This window comes from Callospermophilus lateralis, chromosome 12 (assembly GCF_048772815.1).
Source record: "Callospermophilus lateralis isolate mCalLat2 chromosome 12, mCalLat2.hap1, whole genome shotgun sequence".
In the NCBI taxonomy this organism is placed as follows: domain Eukaryota; kingdom Metazoa; phylum Chordata; class Mammalia; order Rodentia; family Sciuridae; genus Callospermophilus; species Callospermophilus lateralis.
The window spans coordinates 75,581,778-75,606,588 of record NC_135316.1 but is presented as its reverse complement, the minus strand read 5'-3'; the positions used below and the strand labels follow the sequence as shown (position 1 = coordinate 75,606,588).

The 24,811-nt window shown below is 44.3% G+C and overlaps 1 protein-coding gene across 1 annotated transcript in view; it reads left to right on the top strand.

Moving 5' to 3' along the window:
- The first annotated feature begins 7,672 nt into the window (after positions 1-7,672).
- The window catches only part of LOC143411452 (guanylate cyclase soluble subunit beta-2-like), a 52,452-nt gene continuing 35,313 nt past the window's right edge, over positions 7,673-24,811 (top strand). The window contains exons 1-2 of the mRNA XM_076872229.1: positions 7,673-7,740; positions 19,453-19,547. Of these exons, the coding sequence (XP_076728344.1) occupies positions 19,481-19,547 (67 nt within the window). The 5' untranslated portion in view covers positions 7,673-7,740; positions 19,453-19,480. The remainder of the gene's footprint in view (positions 7,741-19,452; positions 19,548-24,811) is intronic.

The window sequence follows — 24,811 nt, the reverse complement described above, 5'->3', positions numbered from 1 at the left end:
CTCCCTCATCCAGTGACTGGGGACCTCCTGTAAACAGGGGCAGATGACTGAGACTCTCCAGGCTTTATTTCCCCAAATGTGAATCAGGCACGACCGTACTACTTCTTGACTGCTTTGGTGACAATTAAATGAATTTATACCTGCCCTATAATGAGTGTTAACTATGGTTGTAATACAAGAAAGTTGACTGGCTCTCAGCGTTTTAGACAGCTTTTTTGCCGCTGTGACTAAAAGATCTGACAAGAAACAGTTGTAGAGGAGGAAAAGTTTATTTGGGGGCTCATGGTTTCAGAGATCTCAGTTCATAAACAGCCAGCTCCATTCCTTGGGGCTTCAGATGAGGCAGAACATTAGGGTGGAAGAGTGTGACGTGGAAGCAGCTCAATGATGATCAGAAAGCAGAGAGAGACTCCATTCATGAGATACAAAATATGTACCCCAAAGGCACACTTCCAATGCCCACCTTCTCCAGCCACATCCTACCTGTCTTCAGTTACCACTTAGTTAATCCTGTCAGGAGATTAATTCACTGATTGGGTTAAGGCTGTCATAATCCAATTGTTTCTCATCTAAACCTTCTTGCATTGTCTCACACTTGAGCTTTTGGGGGACACCTCACATTGAACCATAAAACAGGCTATTCAAAAATGTGCCACACACTCTGAAAATAGCTGTAAAAGAGAGATTCTAAAAATGTTCTGCGCAGAATTGGAGGAAGAATCACTTCGAAGAAGACAGCACTGTAGCAACTTGTGGTGGAAAAGTGGGCTTTGAAGTCACAGATCTGCCTGCCATCTCAGTTCCCGCGCCCACTGGCCAGATGGCTGGAATATGCTGCTCGACCATTTCAGTCTCTGTTCCCTAACAATGTCACAGAGTGAGTGTCTCTGCCACAGACATGCACTAGAGACCTGGCTCGTCAGAGAACACCACACCTGTAAAGCACTGGCACATAGTGAGTGAGGTCCGTTTTGCAGCTCATATTATTATCAGGGCTCTCAAGGGAAGGGAGGGAGTATGGGGTAGGAAGGAGAGTAGGATGAGTCAGACGTTATTACCCTGTGCATAAATATAACTATACGATCCGTGTGATTCTACATCGTGTACAGCCAGAAGAATGAGAATTTATACTCTATTATATATGATGTATCATGTATATGACATGTATCGTATATATCACATATATATGCCATGTATAACTATTAAAACAAATAAAACACTTTTTAAAAAAAGTATCCTTATGTGAGTGACAGCCAGCTCATCACAATGTGACAGTCCTTTGTACCTCCTTACCCAGATCACCTGATTGATTTGTGGCTTTCCTTGGATCACCTGGAAGCAGAGGTTAGATTAGATTAGAGGGTGGCTGAATTTGGTCCTGAATGAGTCCCGGTCAGAAGGGCCACTGTGTGGTTTGACGTCTCACCTCCTGTCTGGTCTGGTTTTGTATGTAATGCATAAAAGCAAATGCACATTCACGTTGCAGTTGTAGGACGGCCAAGCCTGGAGGAATTCTCTCAGGAGACTTTTTTATGATTAATCCATACCTGAGCTCCACCTGGTGGGCTTCTGGGGCCCCGCGTCCCTCTTCCTGGGGGTGGGTGTGGGGGGAGTTAACCGGTACAGCACCTCTTGGTGTGCGGCGCTTTGGCCACACGGTGGCGCTTCAGGCCCAATAATCCCACCTGTCCTCTGCTTATTATTGAAAATTTAAAATTCAAACGGAAAGGGAAAGGGCCGTGCCCTCTGCTTAGAATACACAGATACCATTGTCAGCGAGCATGGGGCTGGTAGCTAGGATGGAGGCAAACGGGGATCATTAGCTGATGTCCCTGCCCTAAGAAAAAGCCTCCGTTCTTGCTGGTTTCCTGGGACCTAAGGGGAAAGCTTTGGTTGCCCAGTAAGAATCCCCTCCTTTTTTTTTCAGAATATTGCACCCAAGTCTAAGGCCAAATGAAAATATCATCTTCCAGCGTCTCAATGAAGGAAAAAGGGCCTTCGTAAACCAGAGATTTTTTATTTGTTTTGTTTTTTAAATATATATATTTTTAATTATCAAATGACTTTATATTATTATTATGCAGTGCTGCGAAAAGAACCCAGTGCTTCACACGTGCTAGGCAAGCACTATACCACTGAGCACAACCCCAGCTCTGGAGTTTGGACTTTCCTGGAAAAAGAGGTTCCTCTCCCCACTCTCCCAAGCAAACACATGACTCTAGGACAGACCTAAACTTCTTCAAGGAAAGAGAGAGAGGGGCGGAGTGGGGGTGTGGAGTGCAATTCTTGGAAGCAACATAAATACAGACCAAGGGCCTGCGTTTTGATACCAGTTCTGACCCCAGCTAATTTTGTAGATTCCTGGAAGCTGCTTAGTTTCTTTGAATCTCCAAGTTCTCATCTTCCAAGGGGGTTAACAATAATAGCGTCCACTTTACAGGACTGTGGTAAGGAGGCGTGAATAGCAAGAAGGACCAGAGGTAAGTGACAATATTCCTTAGTCCATGACCTGTAAAAACAGTCATTTCATGCAATTCACCCTTAAACACATATAGGTGCCTCATTGCAAGCATGTACAGAAGCTTGTACTCCACTTACCACAGTGGAGTACAGCAAGTGTTTACTGTGAACAGACTACCCTACCTCTGGACTACCCCCCTCCCCACCCCTGGAGAGTCTTACTGATATTCACCCCCTAGTTTGTGCATTCTGAAGTTCCAACTAGGAAAATATATCTAAAAGAAATCAGTCTATTCTTTTTTTTTTTTTTTTTTTTTTTTTAAGAGATGGGGTCTCCCTGTGTGGCCCGGGCTGGACTTTAAGATTCTGGTTTCAAAGGATCCTTTGCTTCAGCCGCCTGAGTAGCTGGGATGTAGGTGAGAGCCACCACACCTGGGTCAGATGATCACAGCTCTCCCTTTAGCCACATCATTTCCACCTGGAACCACCTTTCCATGGGAGTCCCACCAAGGGAGAAAATCAGCATAACTCAGTGCTACACAAGTTGTGCTACTTTTCATCTTTTCCCTCCGCTGTCCCTGGCTGCTAGAGAGCACTCCATGCCTTGGCCTGATGAGGAAACGGGCCCTGTCCGTGTGTCTGGTATGAGCTCATCAAAGTTCATCTGTTTCATATCTCCTGACTTCTTAGGTGAACACTAGCAAGTCTGATTCGTCAAAGGAATAGATAATATTGTTATTGTGGCAGAAGTTTTCAAAGCTGTAGCCTAAAGGAATGAGAATTTCAGATGCTTGGAAACTGTGTGTTGGGGCGGGGGGGATGGGGGTGGATTTTGAACCTCTGGGACTCCACCTCCAGGCCTGAGACACCTGATGCTGCTGCTGCAGGACTGGTAGGAAGCCAGGAAGTCGGAGGTAGACAAAAGGAACAAATCCATTTGCAGGGGCTCCAGGCCAGGAAGAAGGCAGCTCCTGTCCTAGGAATGCAACACGCATTGGGGAAAGAATGGGGATATTTTTCTGTCCTGATGCTTCGCCATGCATCCCCCCTCTTGTTTCTTTCCTTAAATGATAGAGATTTATCTAGTGACCTCCGTATGCTATCTTGCCCTTTCCTGCTTGTCCTATGAGAAATAAGAGGTTTGTGTTTTCCCTCTTGCGTATCGTACATCGACTGCCTTGTGGGGGCTCCTTCACGTGTTGAAGAGGCTGTGTTGACTTACCCATGTGTAACTTGGAAAATGATATCTGAATGCAATGCTCCAAACATAACGTTAAAAGCTAAGAACGCAGACGCAGCAGAGAGCACACCGTGTGCTTCAGTGTATATGAAGGTCAAGAGCGAGCCAAGCTGATCGATGTGGGAGCTGGGGTGGTGGGGCTGGCTGAGAAGAGGCCCCAGGGAACTTCCTGTGATGACGGAGATGTTCTGTATCTTCACTGGGGCGTGAGTTACACGGGTGTATGCATTTGTCAAGGTTCATGGAACTGTTCACTGAAGATTCATGAAGTCAGCAGTGAAAAAAAGGTCTGCAAACCATGATCCCAGACAGGGTGGGCAGGAAGGCCTGTGAGGTCATGAAAGGGAGAGGGCATTTCCATATCGTTCAGGTTCCTCCCCGGCTGTTTATGCCATTGAAAAACATATAAAACGTCAGCCAATTTTCCAGACAGTTTCAAAATCCAGGGACGCTTTTCTTCATGCATATGCTGTCGATGTCTTTTCAAATGTTTACAGAGTATTTACGAAAAGTAGTCCTTTGGGTGGCAGTTGTAATTAGGGAAACTGGCAGGGAAAATTAACACATACCATAAAAGAGGGATAATTACTCCGCTGCCATATACAATATTATTATCAAATGGTATTCACCCAGGAATCCAATTGGTTCATACACGCTAGACCTCATTGTTATAGCAGAGATCCTCCTGTCCTCGTTACCCTGAGTATGAAGCTGCCACGTTCCACGGATGATGTGCCATATGGTACTTAACATCAGAATCAAAATGAGCTTGTGCTTTTTGTGTGAGATGCTGAAATTTATTAGAAAATCAGAAAGCCTAATTTCCACCAAGTTCCTGAGACCTGCCATCTGCTGCATGAAAAAAGAAAAAGGGAGATTTTTTTTTTTTTTTAACCATTTACTTATTGTGAAGTGTGAGCATGTGGGTGTATGTGTTTGAAAAAGCAGGGTGGGGGCTGGGGGATGTAAGAGAGAGCCAGAGCAAGCCCACTTGGCAGAGCCGAAAGAAGGATTGTCAGCTGGATGGTGGCAAAGGCTTGGGAAGCATAATTATGGAAATCACCTATTCCAGAGACTTTTTTTTTTTTCTCTTGCTCCAGACCACATGTCCCTTCCACATAGGAACAGCATGGAGAGTCCAGCTTCTGGGAATAAGCAAATTCCCTATTTCAGAAAGAAGGGAGGACTTATGCCAGGTGCAGTTGTGCACGCCTGGAGTCCCAGCCAATCAGGAGGCTGAGGCAGGAGGATTGCAAATTCGAGGCCAGTCTCGGCAACTTAGAGACACCCTGTCTCAAAACAAAGTAAAAAAATAAAAAGGGTTGGGGATGTAGCTCAGTGGTAAAGCATCTGGGTTCAATCCTTAGTACCAAAAAAGAAAGAAAGAGAGAGAGAGAGAGAGAGAGAGAGAGAGAGAGAGAGAGAGAAAGAGTGAGCAAGAGAGGCTCTAACCATCTCTTGTCTCTCCAAGAGGAGGTGGTAATGAGTTCAGACAGGACTGTAATCAACTAGGCTTGATGGACGGAGAAACCTTTCTAAGGGAAGCATAGAAGATGGGTTCAAGCAGGAGAGAGCCATGAAGGGAAGTCTTTCAGCAAGCTGGGATGCTGAGATAAAGATTCTGGAGGACCCCCAAGGGCATCTGATGTCCACACATGCATCCCAGTGGATCGCCTCAATCTCTGGCTTTGTCAGGGTCACGAGATGCTGTCTTAACCATGAGTCGCCTCCAGATACCTGCCCTACATCTCTCTACTGCAGCCTGGAGAGCTTACCACCCCCACTTGATGTTAGAGTATTTATTTACTTTTACTCTTGTTTTTACACCAAAGCTGGCAGTCTGTTAGAACCGCTGCAGGCAACATTCATGGGACCTGGTTGGTGGCTGGGTTTCTCACCTCTGACTGCAAATGATACTTAGGAAATAGACCTCTGGCAACAGCCTACAGAGCCTGAAATGGAACAGTTGAGTTTGGAGGAGAAATGGAACAGTTGGGTTTTCAGGCACCGGAGGACTCCACATTATAACATTATAGGGTCAAGTGCTGGTCCAGGCAGGCCTTTCTTGGATGGTATCCAAAGTGGTTCCATTAAAGTCCCCTCAATAGACAATCTCATATAAAATGCAGCTTCCTGCAGGAGTCCAGCAGTAATTTCCAAAGTCAAGTTCAGGGTCCCAGGATTGCTCTCAAGATCTGTTCTCTGGGAGCAGAACCGATACCTTTAGTTCCTCTCGTCCCCAGGTGCTCATGTTGATGACAGTACACAGGTAGGTGACTAACAGTGATGTGTCCAATGGAAAGATGAGTGACTTTGCAGAAGCCTGCCAGGTTTCGGGAATCCTGGCCTCCCTCTTTAGCCAACCTCTCAGCAGGGAATCGAGAGGGAGGGGCACAGGGAGTTTATGAATTTGTGGATGGATTCAGTGGGAGGAGCCAATAAACTCCAGGGTCTAGCAGGCCCAGGACGTGCTTTTCCTCCAAGCTGCCTGTCTCCCCACCCAGGAAGCAAACTGGCAGGACCCATCTCCCAGTGCTCTGTGGATCTCTGCCGCACAGGGCAGCAGCTCTGGGCTGGCACCATGAGGCCATGGTTTGTTGGCACCACAGGGAGGTGCTCAGGCTTCAGGCTGATCTCCCAAGAGTAGACATATGGGAGGTGCACCCCTTGGGGTGCCACTCACTCCTGGGCAGGGGCAACCTTACTTTTTACTCCCTGGGCGACTGAGTGTTCAGCTTGGTGTGTGCTCCTTGCTTGGAGGCCAGTGAGCACATCCTGATTTCCCTGTGGACTACCTAGACTGCTATAAGACGGGCTGCTGGATATGCCAATCCAGCTGAACTACCAGGTTGGGAGCTTGGGGCTCTGCTGTGATCTCTCGGGCCTGCAGACAAGCCAGTGGCAACATGGTAAGCGGTTCTCTGCATCCTTCCTTCGGACTCCTCCCAGCTTCCGCTTGTTAACACTTGTTGTTCGAGATGCATATTCTCCAAAGGCATGGTTATAAGCTTTTGGTCACTTACCGTGAGCCATGTGCTCATACCAATGCTGTCATTTGACCCTAAAAGGCAGGATCATTCTCATAGCTGTTTTCCAGGTGAAATAACTGAAAGTGAGTGAGATTTGGTGAAGGGCCAGAGTCAAACAGAGAATAAGGCTTGGGGTTAGCAATCAGCCCTCCTTGTCTAAATCCGGACCCATTCCTATATAACCCTACAATATTCTTCAAATTGAACAAGTGCTATTATTTCCAGTTTAGCTCATGAGAAGACTGGGCCCAGAAAAGCTAGGCAATTTATCCAAAGACACACCACTGTCAGGCACAGAGACAGAAACCCATTTGTCTCCAGAGCCCAAGCCCTTTCCTCTAAGCTGCATGCCTTCCCTGGGCTCCCTGAGGCTGTATTACAATATGGAGCCCCATTCCCCAGCCAACAGATGGCAGGCCCAGTAAGTAGGACTGGGATGTGGCAAGTCTTCTTTATAAGAGAAGGATTTGGTAACCCTTAACATTTTCAGATATTTAGTATTTCTTTGGTGCACTGACATTTCTCAGGAGTGCCCCAGCTATGACTTGTGTGGCCCCTGTTTGCCCAACCTCCTCCATGTCTAAATACCTGCCTTGGCCACCTGTGTTTTCAACTCTTCTTTCTAACCAACCAATTCCCAGTTCCAGAGAGGATTGCAATGAGCCATAGCAGCTTCTTCAACCTCCTGTAATAATAATCTGTGAAAATTTAGCTCAAATGTTTTCTCTTTGGAAATAACACTAGTTGCAGGCTGCAGGGGTGTCCCTGAGTTGGGAATGAGCATAGCTATTGAGCAAATAAAGTCAAGAGAAACAAGGAAGAGGTATAATGGGTTTGCTGTAGGATTCCACTGCCACAAAGATGCCACTTAGATGTCTACGACTGCAGATTTCATGCTTCGTCATACAGATTTCTTTGTACTTGCTTTGTGTTCTAGTATGGATTTATCAACACTTGTCTGCAATCTCTCGTGATAGAGAAATTTGGTGAAGAGACGTGGGAAAAATTGAAGTAAGTATATTAAAGGAAAGATGAAGCATCCCTGGAGCCACAGGGTTTTGACAGTTACGACTCTTTACTCTTGATTAAGCCAGTTAGTTGAGTAAGATTCATTACAATATTATCATTAGAACTCTCCAAGAGATTCAGTTACTAGGGAGATGAATTCAAGTGCTTTAAAAATACTAACTTGAAAAAACTTAATAAATCATACCTGTGCTTAAGGTTACTATCATTCTCTATTCCTAAAATTAACCTTAAGACAGAGCCCCAATGTAAATAATGCCAAAGTCATTCTCATTTTTAGCTCATGAGTGAACTCTCATTTGCCGTTTTTGGTCCCTGAAGAGAAATCACTTATACCATTTCTACTGCACAGGACAGCAGCTGCTGGTCAGAATAGGGACATCTCTTCTCAGTTTGGCCAGAATTGCGCCTTTAGGTATTCTTTAGTTAATTCTTGGTCTTTCTTCCCAGCCTTCACCTGGTAACCCCTTGATACTGTCATTTACATCTCCAAAGAGTTCCCTATCTGATTCCTGTATCCTTGTGCTCTCTGGCTGCTTTTTGGAATCTTTCAGCCTTAAAATATTATAAGTTTGGACTGAAAGGGTTCTAAGATCCTCCCTGGCCTTATGAAGAGAGGGGAATATAAAAATATGGCTTCCTCGGTTAATCAGGGACATGCAAATCAAAGCAATTAGGTGCCACTTTGCCTATTAAATCTCCAAAAATTTAAATGATAATGACCAATTCTGGTTAAGTTGCAACAAAATGGGTAATTGCTGATGGTATTGTCAATCAGGGCAGCCCTTTGGAAAGCAGTTAGACAACTAAAAACTATGAAAATTATCAATTCCTTGGAAGTAGTAAGTCCATTCTTGAGAATCTGTTCTCTTGGAAACACCACACACACACACACACACACACACACACACACACACACACATGCACACGCGCGCAAAAAGATATAAGGGAGTCTTGCATTTCTAAATAATAAAACAAAAACTGTCTTCCGTGGTGCAAAACGACCAAAGAACAAATGGAATAATGAAAGAAATAAGAATCGTGCAGTGCTGCAGTGTCCTGACCCCTTTATGTTAAAGTCCAGGGCTATTTCCTCAGCTTCTCCAGGACAGTTTACTTAGATCTCTACATGTTTGGATGAGAAAAAAGAACTTCTGGTGTCCCCGAGGCAAGAAATACTCATTTCTGAATATATCACTGAATAATTATGATTAAAGAGACCTTGGGCTGGTGGGCCCTTGGGAGATTGTTTAGCCCAAATCTTCATTTTATTTAGGTGAGAAAACAGGCCTAGGGCAGTTAAAGTGAGTTGGCCAAGACTGCACAGCCAGAGGGCCACAGGGCCAGGGTGAGATGGCAGTATCTTCAAGGGCTCCTTCTCAACACCCCCTAAGCAGCCTTGGGGAGAGATGCATTTGAAGACTTGGGGTCTTTTATTATAGCCATTATATTGTAAAGGGAAAACTCAGTAAGAAGAGAGGAAGGAAAAGAACAGGCCAGCCTGCATGGTTTTATGATGTGCACAAAGTTTACATATATACCTGGAACCTAGGAATTAGGGCACCAAAGACCCACTTTTTTTTTTTTTTAATTTTTTTTAAAATTTTTTAAAGAGAGAGTGAGAGAGGGAGAGAGAGAGAGAGAGAGAGAATTTTAATATTTATTTTTTAGTTATCGGCGGACACAACATCTTTGTTGTTTTTTTTTTTTTTTTGTATGTGGTGCTGAGGATCGAACCTGGGCCGCATGCATGCCAGGCGAGCGCGCTACCGCCTGAGCCACATCCCCAGCCCCCCCAAAGACCCACGTTTGATGAAACATGGGATTGTTTGCTCTGCTACAAACAGGACAGCTGTGCCCCTCTGCCTGCTAGAAGATCAGCTGTCCCTACACAGGGGCCGCCGTCAGTCTTAGGAGGAGGAAGAAGAGTTGGTGAGGGTAGACAGGCTATGGTGTGGACATTGCAAGGTGGCATAGGGAACCATTTTAGGAAATAGGACATTTGTATTCTCAAAAGTCATTGGACATAGTTGCAAGTCCCTAGGAAACTGTAGTTGAATTCAACAGGGGATCTGGGGCTACAACCTTTGGCATCAAAGCCCACAATCTTTTCTTCCTATCTGTATGACCCAGGGCATGACACTTAATTGTTTCATCATAAAGGAATACTAGGACTAGTTAGCCTTGTAGAAATTTTACAAGTGTTAAATTAAATTATACTAAGCAGACATACACACAAATGCCTGGAGTAGACACTCAACAGATGCCAGTGGCTGTTTTGGAAACTGATGTTTGCTGTTGGCTTATATTCGAAATGTGAGTTCTTGACGGGGGTGTTGGGGAGAAGTGGAGGGTCAACAGGACATGCATCCCACTGGATGGATTTGAGCCCGGCTCTGCTGCACAAGAACCGAGAATGTTGCTTCACCTCTCTGCAGCTCTGATTCTCGTGGATAAAAGGGGAATAATGCCCCTATCTCCTAGGGCTAAGGAGAGGATTGAGTGGAACAATCTACACCAAAGAACCTCGTAGGAAGTCAATAAGCATCATTCTCCCCCTCCTCCAGTACATAGCTGCAACATCCTGAGGAAGCAGATGTTTCTCAAAGTCTTCCTTCCTCCGTGCCTAGGGACACCTGGCTTCCTGAGATCAGCCTGATGTATTGATGGGTGGCTTTGTCTCTGCTCATCTTTTCAGACTGACCTCTGTGAGGTCCAATGTGGGTCACCATCTAGCCCTCCTAAAGGGACCTTCAGAGTCTCTGTGTAGGGAGGTTGTTTGGTTTGCTGATTTTTGATCCATGGACCTTGTACCATCTGATTTCCTGGTTAAGACTTTTAATCTCAGCTCAGCTGCCACTGGTCAGGAGTTAGTCCTGCCTGGGAGGAAGGCAAAGGCTCTGGAAATAGCCAGAGATAGGCAAATACTTGGAACCAATAGAAGAGCAGCGTGTTCAGCCTGCCTATGGCCAGTAGCTGAGATGTGCAATTTGAGGAAGGTCTCTCGCCCTGACCTACATTGTCAAGCAGGTGTAGTGTGACCAGGTACCAGAACCCCAATTGGTTGAGGAAGTCAGCTTACTGTTCCAAGCCCGGGTTTCCATGTGTGAGTTGAGGGAAGTCACTTTTTCCTTTTTGGATACTGGATGTGGCCTCCTGAAAGGTTAGAATACTATCTCTTCCCACCCTTAGAGATGGAAACCTGGAGTCTCCAAGAACTCCAAGGTGACCAAGGCATTTGAACAAGGGTGCAAGCTTGCAAGGAATCAGAGAACCATGACTGGAAGCAGAGGACCCAGCAGGGCCATGTCCTGAATCTGTGTGGCTAGAAATTTATTGCTTTAATTTGGAAGTATTTATTGAATTGAGTCACAGAATGTCTGTCCATATCTTAACACTAGACACCTATGGGATGGAATTGGAAATGCATCTTTAAGCCAAAAGTCAAGTCTATCTTAAAGTCCAACTAGCTATAATAATTGCGTATTAGAACTCATTCTTAAAAAAAAAAAAGTAGAGTACAGAAAACTCAACTTATAAAACACAAATTAAGGCAAGATTATTTGCTGTGCAGCAGGATTTGCTTCAGGCTACATTCAAATAACAAGCTCCCTAGTGCTTTTAAAATAGAATTTTTGCTAAAAAGGAAAACCCATCAATTCCTACACAAATTTGAAGAAGAAATGATTAAGTCAAATGAACTATGTCTCCAGACCTTATGACATAGATTTTATTTTATATGAGCAATCAGAAACAGATGTTTCTTCTCCTTTGCCCACATTGTTGATTTCTTGCTCATAGAGTCTAGATTATAGATTTCTAATCAGGAGCCACTCTTTTATAGCCTCCTGGCTAAAATCTTTATCAAAACTTAACCAAGAGAAGCTACTAATAGATTGGGAAGAGAAAGGTCTTTAGAATCCAATAAACCTTTACATTTCACCTGGATCATCAATTACTAACTATTTGACTTGGGCAAGTTCATTGATTCAATCGATGCTTATTTAGCTCCTTGTAAGCAGAGTGCCAGTGTGTGGGGATAGAAATGAAGGAAACAGATGAGGGAAGTTCTCTGGGAATGTATTTCAATGTGGGGGACAGAAAGTGAAAAAGTGGAATAAGCAGATAAACAAAAGCCTTTCAGATTGTGCCAGGTGCTATTCAAATATGGACGATATGATAGTGACTTAGGAGAGAAGATGCTGGAATCCCGGAAGTGGTCAGAACATGTCTTTTAGCAAAGGTTATGTTGAACTAAAGGGGAAGAAAGAGGCCACCTTGAGTCAGGGAAGTATGTGTGTTCCAGGCAGAGACAGCGATCCAGTGTAAAGGACCTAGGTAAGACTGAGATTGGTGAATTGGAGGCCCAGAAAATAATCCAGTGTGCGTGGTGTATCAGAGACGAAAACATCTGATAGAAGATGAAAGTGGAAAAGTTGTTGGGGACCAGAATAGCTACACTTGTAGAAGACGGGAAGGAGTTGAAATGTCATGTAATTGCATTGGTTTGCTGAGGTCTCTGGCCTCCCTTGTAAACGTAGATAATCATGGCCTTCACCTCGTCCACTTGTGAGGACTGGGGTGGCTAAGAGATGAGAAGGTTATCACTCTTGGCACTTTGGTAGTAGAACCTAATCCAGGATCTTGCTTGTAAGGATAAGCAGTCACCATATAAACCAAAGTATAAAAGCTTAGTGTAGGGTTCTAAGGAATCTCAGAGCTTAGGAGCAGGAAGTACCCAGCAACTTGAGAGGAAATGGAAGGCCAGTGACCTCTGTGTCTCCGCATCTTTCTTCATGTTTACTCTGTTTTCCTGGTTCTCTTTGCAGGCCTCTTAATTTCTTTTTCTTCCAAAATTTTCTACATGTCCTTTTGATTCAAGAGCTCACCATCATCTGACCTGCTCACTTTCTGAGTGTCTCCTTCCAGATGCCTGAGACAGAGGGTTTGATAGGGGGCCGTGGTCAGGTGTCCTTTGTAGGACAGAAGAGATTATGGGTACAACATCAGGGTTGGCATGTGTTCCCCACTGTAGAAACAAATGCACGGAGAAGGGGTAAATAGTTGGGGGATTCGGATGTGTATGAATGGAGGTGCATGAGTGAAAGGGAGCTGGATGGATGAGTGCTGAGCCTAAACCAGTTGATGTAGGTAGGAGAGAGGCGAATGGTTACTCAGTTCTCCCTGTGTCAGGGGGTCTTCACAGACATTCATGGATAGGTCTGTGAGGGCCTGAGAATTTTCTGAAATCATGTATGAAAATGTTGTGAACATGTGTCTAGATATATTTTCTGGGGAGAAGATCCATAGTATTCATTAGCATCCCTAAGAGCTCTACAAGCTAAAAAATTCAAGGACCCTTACTTGTGCATGCATAGGATTTTTTATTTTTTTGCTAAATAGGAAGTGCTATGAATATTTTGACATTCTGAAAGGCATCCTTTCAAGTACAGTTGGTCCCCAACTTATGATGATTTGACCTAGGACTTTTCAACTTTATCGCGGTACAAAAGCAATATGTGTCCAGTAGAAATTGGACTTCACATGTTGAATTTGGATCTTTTCCCAGGCAAGCAACATTGGGTGTGATAATCTCTCACCATGTGGGGCAGCAGCAGGAAGCAGCAGGCCCCAGTCATCCCCTTGATTCTAAGGGTGGACAACCAATACTGGACTCTATGGTGTACTGTATTCAGTAAATTTCAAGAGATATTCAGCACTTTATTACAAAATAGGCTTTGTGTTAGAAGATTTTATTCAACTGTAGGGTGATTTAAGTGTTCTGGGCACTTAAGGTAGGCTAGGTTAAGCAATAATGTTGGTGGGTTGGGTACATTATGTGCATTTTTGATTTAACGATATTTTTGATTTATAGTAGGTGTGTTGGGAAGCAATCCCACAATAAGTCAAGGAGGATTTCTATATTGAGAAATGAGATGAGCCAGAACAAATCGAAACAGCTCCCATTCACCATTTTTCCCCCTTCTTCGTCCTGTGGACTCAACAAATTTCTAAACCCCCCCCTTTTTTTTTAATTAGTTGCTCATGACAATACAATGATCTTGACATATCATACATTTGAATCAAATTGTTACTCCTTTCTTTAATACTGCAAGTTTCCCTTTCCTTCACGGCTCCTAGTTTTCCTCCAAATAAAGTCTAGTTTAAAAGTGGCTGGAAGTAAAGAGCTATTATTTTTTTACTTGTATCTGAAGATGCTCCCTGGCCTTCCACTCCTGCTTTATTTCTGGCCATAAACGGGTTTGCTGGTTTCACCCACCTGCCTCAAACCCTGGGCCGTCAGAGGGCCCTCAAGAATCAATTTGGCCAGAGTATTCCAACTGCAGGACTCAACCTCCAAAAGATCATATTGAAGCTTCCAAGAATGTATGACATTTAAAAAATACAGTTCATTTTATAATATAACATATATAAAGTAGAAACTTTTTCTCTAATAAAAATCCTCAAAGGTAAAGTTCGAGAAATATTTTTGTTTAGTGAGATTGTATCGAAGATATGTAAGAATAGAAGTAGATATTTTGAGGTCTAAAGTTTATATCCTTTAGGTATCTTTCTTTAAAAATAATATGAAACAGAGCCGGGCACTATGGCAAGTGACTGTAATACCAGTGGCTAGGGAGGCTGAGGCAGGAGGATTACATAATTTAGCAAGGTCCTAAGCAACTTAGTGAGATCCTGTCTCAAAATAAAAAATAAAAATAGCCTGGGATGTGGCTCAGTGCGAAAGTGCCTCTGAGTTTAATCCCTAGTACCCACCTTCCCCACAAAATATAAAATGGGGCTGGGCTGGGGATGTAGCTCAGCAGTAGAACATTAGCCTAACATGTGTGAGACCATGGGTTCAATCCCCAGTGTTGGAAAAAAAATTATAAATAGAATTTAGCTACAAAAAGTGAGTTTGTATTCATTAGAATGAAGGAAAAAAAATTAAAGCTGGCAGATAACAGAAACACTAAAAGCTCAAAGAGAATGTTTTTATTGTTACTGTCATTCATTAACCTACTGACTCACTTTGGTAATGTTGCTTTGTATCTTTGGCTCCATTTAATTTCCTGTTCATATGGCAATGATTTTATGTCATTTTCTGTAAAGATAATAATAATTCCTTTAGCATGACTGGATGGAAATTGTGTGTATTGTATTTTATTTTTATTGATAGAATAGACAAACTTATTTGTTCTCAGCAGTGTCTTGAGGAGGGTGTTCGTCTCACCTGGTGGCTGCTGTGGGAGAACTTCAGCCCTGATCTCCTTCTACCTTCCACCCCTCCTCCCCACCTCCAGGGCAAGGCGGTCCTCTGGGACCGGTGGTCCCCACAGGGATTGTGCAGCCTTTCCTTCAGAAGACTTTCTTTGGAGGTCAGGGTCTAGTTGCAGGTTGAGGATACCAGGGGCAGATGGTGCTAGGCTGGATGTTCGAGAGCTCCATCCATAGATACTCAGGACCACTGCCAGGACAGGTAAGGTGACTCCCCAGGCTGAGATGGCCTAAGCTGGCCGGGGATGGCAGGGCTCTTCCTTCTTGTTCCTCAGATTCATTAGCTTTCAAAGCAAATATGACTCATTCTTGGTTTAAATCGGAAGTTCTCAAACATCTCCATCTTAGGAAACCTTCCTTCTCTTTAAGATTATTGAATACTCCAAAGAACTTTCTTTTATCTATTGTTATTTAAAGTCATAGAAATAAAAACTGAAAAAATTTTACAAATGGTTATTTGTTAATTCATCTAAAATAATAATAATAAGCTTATTGGGTGTTAGCACAGAGAAAATATTTTAATGATAATAAATGACTTTATTATCCCAATAAAAAATTAGCAAAAATGACAGGAATGATGTTTCATATTTGAAAATCTCCTGAATGTCTATCTTAATAGAAGATAGCTGGACTCTCTGTTTTGTATTCTGTTGTGCTGTGAGGTTTTATTTGAAATACATGAAGAGTATGTAGAAGGAAGGACTTTAATCCTCTTTTCAGATCATCATGGCTCTTGTCTCTAATGTTCACAAAAGTTTGAAAAGTGGTAGTTTCTCAAAGGCCGGTTGCAATGTTAAGCCTGAAACTGTGCCCATAACTTTCTTCATTGCATGTTATGCTAAAATGCCTTGGTCTGTATTACACTTTGGAATAAATCTGTTGCCATCATTTTGCTCCATCATGCATTAGGCAGTGGGAAGCATTTCACACTGTCTTGCATTAGTTAGGCTTTATCTCACCAAATCGGTCAGTTCTTACGAATATTATCATTTCCTTATTTGATATGAAAATCATGTTGGTCAATTTCATCATCTCAATCTTGCCAGAGAAACCTCTAAGAATGGGAAGCTCGTTAGCTCACAGCAGCAGATAAATGTTTTCCAAAGTTCTCATTTCATTTGAAAACTTGAGTTTTATCACTGGCAATACATTCTGCCAGTTATTTTCTTTGAAGTGATATGCTAACTTTGTTCTCTCTGTCTTTTTGTCCTGGGAATTGAACCCGGGGGCACTCCACCATTGAGCTATACAGCCGTCTTCTCTGTCTTCTTCTTCTTCTCCTTCTTCCTTCTCTCCCTCTCCCGCTCCTCCTCTTTTTTTTTTTTTTTTTTAAGAAAAAAATCTTTGCCACATATCCAAGCCTGAGGAGCCACAGTTCATCTGTCAGTGGTTCTTTCAAATAGAAATGATGGTCTATAAGGAAGTTGCTAATTCAGCTCGTAGCTCATGGTGTAAGTGCTTTGCCTGGAGGTGACCGTCCACACCCTTGTATGTAGCACTTTCCAGGTCCATATACTTCCTATTCATCCCAAAGTGGTCAAAAGATGTGTGCTGAGGATGCACATTTAGTAAAATCGATCACCTTTTCTCCTTCTACAAGAACAATCTGTAGAGAAACTGGCATTCTTTTTCTTTCTGCATGTGTGTGTTGCAGCAAAAGCATTCAATGACTCTAAAGGATATAATGAAGACTTGATTCATGAGTCACCAGCAGTTTTACCCTCTCATGCTTTTGCACCACAACCAGTTAAAAAGGCAAAAAATGTCTGAATTTTATTATGAAAATAGTTTTCACCTCATGGATCCTTAAAAACACGTTAGGGACCTCCCATAGGGGTTCTATAAATCATGCTTTGAGAGCTGCTGTTTTAAGTGCCAGATTCTTTCTCTGTGAATCAGAGGTCAGGAGGGATGTATCTTTGGTGGTTGGCGGGGGAGCACTGGATACCATGATCTCCATGGAAACATTGACAGAATCCAATGCTATCACCGCAAAGAAGCGGAAATGGAGGTGTAAGGAGATTTGTTCTGTGTCACCCAGCTCGTCGGCGCTAGGGCCAGGATTCACTCTCGGGTCCCTTCCTGACTCACACACTGTGAGTATGTAAGCCTCTGCCCACTTAGGTCTCTCATCTAAATTGCTAAATTCTCTTTTCAAAATATTGATCCAGCTCCTAATGTGCACCAGGTGCAATGTTAGGTATTGACGATCAAATGACGTTTCCTGATCTTTAGATGGTCCCATGCAGATGAGTGTATCAAAGCTCACAGGCACAGTTGGTGCTCAGACGTGTAGTATTAGGAGCCTCAGAATCCAGAGGGGGAAAGTGTGATGACTAGACCCTGTGATTTTTCAACTGAGAGGGGAAGGAGGAAGGAAGGCAGCAGGGGAGGAAAGAAGCAGGAGGAGCAGAGGATGGAGGGGCAGGGGAGCTGGCTGGAGGGAGAGCTAGGTCATGCAGGCAGGCGTGTGAGCCAGGAATCTGGACATCTCCGTGGAGGTGCGGGGAGCTGCAAAGGACAGGCAGGAAGGAGCTGGTGCCTTCTCCAACCCCCAGATAGCCATTGACTCTCCAGGCCTTCTCGTCCCCGGCTACACCTTATGTTACATAGCTACACGCAGGTTTGTTACCTGAATTCCTCATCCACCGTGAAGAACCTGGTGAAGGAACAATTTCCCATCACTTAAATTTTCTTGCTCTGAAATGTGCTGCAAAGGGTCTTTTATTTCCCCTCTGGACTCTTAGGAACCACAGCTTAGTAAGGTTGAACAGTGTAAGATCCGCCATCTTCATAGTCTATTGCCTTGCCAGATTGAATCTAGAAGTGCTCCTGAGCAGTGGTTTCCAAATCCAGAGAGTCAAGAAGCAAGTGGTTAGAAACTACAGACAAACCTCCTGGGGCTCAGGAGTCCATGTGCTTGTTCTACTCCCCAAGTTATTCTGATTCAGGCAACCCCGGCCTTGGTTTCCTGCCCTGGTATTTTGGGTATCACTAGTTGAAACTAACTAAAGAGGAACACATTTAGTGCCTTATTCCCTAAATATTGATCCCTCACTCTCCTGCCTGTGAGTGCATGAGTTCCTAGGTGACTGACGTTTTCATGCAATAAGAAATATGCTCCTCTCTCTGTGTGAACTGGAAACAGTTCTTACTTCATTTCTCACCATTGTTGCTTTTCCAAATCCCCATGTCTTCAAAATGTTTTCGGATAGTCATTTTCCTCCCCCTCCTCCTTCTCCTTTTTTTTTTGGGGGGGGTGGGGTACTAGGGATTGAACTCAGGGGCACTCAACCACTGAGCCACATCCCCAGCCCTATTTTGTATTTTATTTAGAGACAGGGTCTCACTGAGTTGCTTAGTGCCTTGCTTTTGCTGAGGCTGGCTTTGAACTCATGATCCTCCTTCCTCAGCTGCCTGAGCCACTGGGATTATAGGCATGTACCCCCATGCCCGGCGGATAGTAGTTTTCCTATCCTTCCCTTCTTCTTCACAGGAACTTTGCCATCTTATTAGAAACGTGGATTGGTCTATTTTTAAAGTAAATTCTTGGTGAACATTCTGTTTTACCAAAGTGGTTTGAATGAGTCTGTGTATGTGTGCACTGATCCAGGGAGCTGTATGCCAAGGTCGTGGGGGTCAGTGAAGGAGGCTAGAGATCCCTGTGTAGTGCTAACAGCCTGAGCGAGCCTGGCAGGGCAGCAACGTGCAGCACATAGACAAGCCCAAATAAATGTTTGACAGCAGAGTGCTTGCAGGAAAGAAGAGGCTGCCCAGCCTAGAGGGAGCGAATGGGTGGCCCCATCAGAGTGCTGGGGAAAGCCACAGAGTTTGATACATTCCCAGGTATCCTGGAGATCACATCATTCTCTCTGGAGTCTTGAGAACCCATGATGACAATGTCAGGTTTAAGCTGGGGTCTTGCCCATTGTGTCTTTATTTTGTTCATAGGCACCAAAGGAGGGCACAAGTTTTTGTCTGTTTTGTTTCACAAAGGACTACAGGCCCCTGGGAAGCCAGTAGAAGTTTCCTGTCCCAATATGACAGAGAGTACCCCACTTAACGGAGTGATAGTTTATGACACTCCTTGTCTGTCCCAGGGTTCCCACCTGGCTCTTCTGAACAGCTACATCTAATAATGCTTAGAAACCACTGGACCGAAACTGGAACTCTTACAGTTGGAGGAAAATTCAGAGAACTTCTAACCCATTGATTCTCAATTCTGGGCACAAGGTGCCCTAGGCTGTTGGTCCATACTGGTGTTCAGGGAAGTCTTGTAGGAACACACATGAACTTCAGTGCCTCACGTGCCTTACGATTCGGGGTGTGTGGCTGTACCATGTCTTGCTGAGTCAGTATATACATTCCTGAATTAAACTCCACTGCTGGATGTTCATGGCACCTTGATTTGCCTTCCAGAGCTTCTGCAGAAGTTCAAGATGCCTTCATGACCTACACAGTGTATGATGACATCATCACCATTAAGCTCATCCAAGAGGCCTGCAAGATTCTGGGTAAGCAGGAAAGGGCTCATTTTGGGTCCTAAGGGCTGCTGTAGCAAAATACAGGTGGCTGTCATTATTCATGGTAGTTATGTTCTAGGAGGTTGTGCAAATTCTGAATTAGTGAATACTGAATCAGTGCTCCTCAGTGAAATATGAAATACAGGGCTAGGTTCCTGAAAGTTTTGAGTCATAATGTTTTTGTTAACTGATCAAGGTATAATATTAATTTATGTGTGCTTCTGTTTAAAGACACAATATTTAACATATATATACACACACACATATATATATACACACATACTGAGTATCTCCTTATGCCAACCACACTTGTATTTATCTGGAAATGGAGTGCTATGAGGGTATGAGGGTATTGAGGACCTTTCTCTCATCTTCTCTACCATGGCTCATTTTGTCTATCTTCCCAGACCCTCAAATGCCACAATAGGGTCATAAGGGGGTGCAGAGGACCTACATGTGCATGGTCCTGCTAACAACGCACATATTCCCGGATGTTTCTCCCATAGGTGTATCAACAGGGATGGTTTATTTTATGAATCAGTTCACTCTCCACACCCAAAGGGAAGGAGGTACAGGACAAAAGCAAGTTTTAGCTTGATCTTTTTCTGCTTTAATGACCAAGGACAAGTTACTTAAGCAGTCATGGCTTTCTTGTTTGTCAGATGAAAATAGTAACATTTACCTTTCAGAGTTGTTTCAAGGTTTGAGACAATGTATGTGAAAATATCCAGTGTGATATCTGGCACATAGTAGTTTCTTGAAAGACATGTCCTGTCACTCAGGGCCTGCAAGCTGGTTTCTGTGCAGCTCACAAAGGGTCAAGGAGTAGCGACTCTGGTTTTAAGCTAGTTTTCATAGTGCCTCTGGGAGCCCAGCAAACTGACCGCTGTCTTCAAGAGCAATTTGTGAGATGGTTACCAGTTATAGCCATTCTGAGCCTTTGCAATAACCAGACCTGCAGGTGTGCCTCAGAACCCACCTGGGAAGCTAGTTAACCCTGAGTCCACGGGGACAGGTGGCTTCTCCAGAGCACAGCCGTGATGAGTAATGTGCCTGTATTGGGTGAGGCATTGCACTTATTTCCCTCTCTTTTGAATTTCAGAAAAATTCTCTAATTAAAAAGATTGGACCAGTTTTAACTCATGCACCTGGAACTGATCAATTGGGGGGCTTTTCCCTTGATTTTCAATGGTAATTTGACTGACATCTGCATCTCTTCTTACGTTCCCAGTTGTCTACTGTATGCAGAATACCTTCCGGGGATTGCATGCAGGAGAGGCCAAAAGTCTCTGCCAAGCCAGGAGGGGGAAGTCACTGAAGCTTAGGAAGCTGGGTTCATGTGACAATCAGAGTCCTTTCCAGTAAGAGGCGGTCACCTGCTTCTCTTGCCAACTTTGCCACCTGCTGCCCTGGCTCATCAGGCTGCTCTGATCTGTGGTGGAGCCATAGAGGGGCCAGAGGGGTCAATAAGGCCTGGCAAGATGATGGCGATTGGAGCTCGGAGGAATCCGGGCACCATTTGGTCATTAAAATAATTTCCGTCCAGATGTGTGGTAGCCCCTAGTCACTTGGCTTCTGCACCTTTCATAAAACAAGACAAGGTTGGGTCTGAGATTGGAGATAGTGAACAGGAGTGAAACAGATTTATCCCTTCACCTTCTGGAACTCAGACTCCAAGAGCACCAACACCTTGGGGACTCTCCTAATGCCAGTGCCCCACCTCTGTCCACAGCACCAGGCTCCGGTGGCCTCCCAGCAATGACAGCTGGACATTCCACACCCTCTAAGATTCCAAAGAATCTTAGAGAGAGAGATTCTAGGAAAAGCTGGGCTGGAAATTGTGGGCGTTCATAGTACCTGCAACCCCATCCCTTCCTGCCCAGCCTGTTTTGTTTCCCCTACAACTGACAGCGTGGAGGGTTTTGCAGGACATGGGCTATCAACAAGCAGATGGTATTAGGCTTTCGACATGGAGCCTTGAATCTAAGGTACATGTTCTTCTTTTTTAAAAAATATCTTTATTTTATTTATTTTTATGTGGTGTTGAGGATCGAACCCAATGCCTCGCACGTGCTAGGCAAGCACTCTACGGCTGAGCCACAACCCCAGCCCCAAGGTGCATGTTCTTTACAGTGCCACACTGTCCCTTCTGGGCTGGGAGCCAGGGGACCTGGGTTCTGGCCTCAGCTCTGCTTCCCAGGAGCACCTTCTTTCTCAACATGTAGTATCTGTCAGTCCTCTTGCTTGATGCACCTGCCAAAGAGCTTCTGCTCTATTTTCTGAGACATTGCTTTCTTACACAATTTAAATTGTGTAACTATGATGTCACAGATGCTTTTCCAAACCACACAGTCAGACTTCTTGATCTTAATGTGCACCACCCCACATAGGCGAGGCGCAGGTGCTCCTCCTCTGGGGACAATTCTGCAGGTCTGTGATTCCCAGTAAGGGCTGATGACTCACAAGCAAGTTCAATTATGTCCAGCTATACCCTCTCATCTATGTTTTCTCTCCTTGGAAAGAATACAAAATAGTAGGTGAAAATTCCGCAATGAGAGGTGGGTATTTCTGATCTGAAAAGCTGGAGTTCGGGCTGAGCTTAGAAAATAGAAAAGGTCAATAGAGGGCTGGGGATGTGGCCCAAGCGGTAGCACGCTCGCCTGGCATGCGTGCGGCCCGGGTTTGATCCTCAGCACCACATACAAATAAAGATGTTGTGTCTCTCAAAAAAAGAAAGAAAGAAAAGGGCAATAGATCTGGGAATGGATGGTAAAAATTAAGCCAGTTCTTTCTGGCTTTTATTTCGGGGGATCCCAGCAACGGGACGAGATGGGTGTCTGTATGAAGCTGACTTGGTTTGGTTCCTAGCCCTCTGCCATAGGGCAGCTTGTTGTTATCCTAGAAGGAGCAGGAGGGGTTGGATTCTGCTCTGTCGCACCAGCTGTGTGACTTTGGGCTAGAATTTCCTTGAGAGTTGATCTCCTCAAAAAGGAACAATACCGCAAAGTGTAGTGGGAAAGAATGAATTAAAACAGATAACAAAGGTAAGGCATGTTGTAATATACAGGGTGACAGCAAATACGGAATTCAGCAAATACAAGCTGACATTGAAACTGAAAGGAAGGCAGGGGCTATTTCTGTTTTGTACCTCTTAATGCTGTCCTTGAGAAGTGGATACAGGCTTTACTGTTCCCTTCAAATGGCCGTGATAAAAAATAACATTGTGAGTCCTTTGATCCCGGGTCAGCAAACTACTTACAGCCAATGGGTTAAATCTGAGCCTCTGCCTGTTTTTGTGAATAAAGTCTTACTGTAACATAGTCATGTCCATTTTTTGTTGTATAATGTATTGTCTATGCCCCTTATTGTGGTAAAAATGGTAGAGTTGAGCTGTCGAGAGACCACTGCGTGACCTGCAAGGCTTCAATTATTCTCTAATATTTTAGGTCTCCAAAAAGAAATGCTCTATATATCTTGTATCCTCCCAGTCTGTCTTTGTCATTGTGCATGCTTGTAGACACCGAGTGTGTGGTGGCACCTTTAGCAGAGAAATGCCCTCTCACACCTGCTCTATGGGAATCATAGTCCCAGCCCCAACAACACATTTAGAGTCAGCAGCAAGTTTATAGACCCATGTGTGGACGGACTTTCTACCCAAAGCCAAAGTATATCCCTGTGATTTCTTTCTGCCTCTCTTAGAATATCAGAAACCTTTTCCTTGTTTATCTTCAAAACATGTTGGCCCATACCTTAAATGGCAGAACACATTTTTCAAATAAAAAGTTGGGATTTGGAATCAGGATGCCCCTAAGAAGCCTGAGCCATGTGGTTTCTCTGTGTATATACAACTCTCATGATTTGGAGAGAGTGAGGCACAGCCAAAGGAAGACTTCAAGAAGGGCATTTTACTATTCAATAAAATATACTGGTCAGTGGAGGCCGACTCCTCCCTTGGACAAAGAGAGAGCATGCTGCTTCTCCCCGATGGGGGCTTTGCTCTCTCACTGGGCCCCAGGATGCGGTTTCCCTACCTTAAAGCAATTGCTGGGACTTTTCCAGACCCCTCTGCCTCTGCATAGCTCTGTGCTTTCTAATTAGCATAATTCAGGATGGGACCAGATGGCAGGTTGAGCGTTGCATAAGGAATTGTTCTGTATGTGAATAAGTGCCTACTTAGTGTGTAAGTGGGTTATTAGTGATCTGAAGTGACAAAATTCAAAACAACACCCAACAGCCATTTGGCACAGCTGTGTCTGTCTAGACTTTGCCTGCTAAGAAACCCGTAGTGAAGTATGTTTCAACAGTTAGCCTTCAGCAAATGCCAACAGCCCGTTTTTGCACTTACTTCTTCAAAAATAAGAGTAATGACTTAAAATTTACAAATTTAAAATATACAATGACCGGAATCAGGCATTCTGACATTTACTCTTTACGATAGCCCTCCGAGGGTGGGACCAGTAACCCAGACTGGGCAACCAACTGAAAATTTGGTTCCAATCCTGATTCCAAGGCCAGTTCTGAATCCCGCAGACGAGAGGAGATGTTGGCGATGTCGCTGGTGAGGGTTTTGGAATCAGGCAGACGTGGGTGGGCCTCCTGGCCATCTCCTCCCTTCATCAGGTCACCTGGTGCCAGTTCCCCTGGGGTAAAACAGCGGTGACGTCAGCGACCCCTCCCTCCCTATCCTTTGGATAGTAAAGCTATGGAAAACATTCTAAGACGTAGAGCATGTTTCCCTGTCTTATGGAACAGCATGTGCTTTTTTTCGGGGGGGGGGACCCAGAAGGTCATATAACGAATAACTCCCACTGCCTATATTTTGGAGGTGGGAGCTGGGGAGGGGTTATGAGACATCCAGCCCCATGCAGACCCTTTGCCCAGAAGGCTGAGTGTAGGTGGCAGTGATTTTGCTGCATTCAGCCCCCCACATGTCAGTCCTCATTGGGGCCTTAGCAGGTGGCCCCTCTCCCGCTGCCCTGGACGGTGCACCTCTGCTTTTTCCAGTCCGTGGAGCTGTAACCCAGCAAAAAATAAACATTTCCTGGCAACACCCAAGAGCCAAGCTTGTTAAGTCAGAAAGTTCAAGTTCATACATCATGCCAATTTAAAAGCCTGTTAGGAGGCTCTGCACCGCTCCTGGGAAGCCAAGCCTAGATGCTTTGTGATGGTTAATTCCCTGCTAACAAAGAAGCCTTTCATTGAAACAAAATCAAAACCACTTTTTAACAGAACTTTTAATACATATCCCAAAGTAG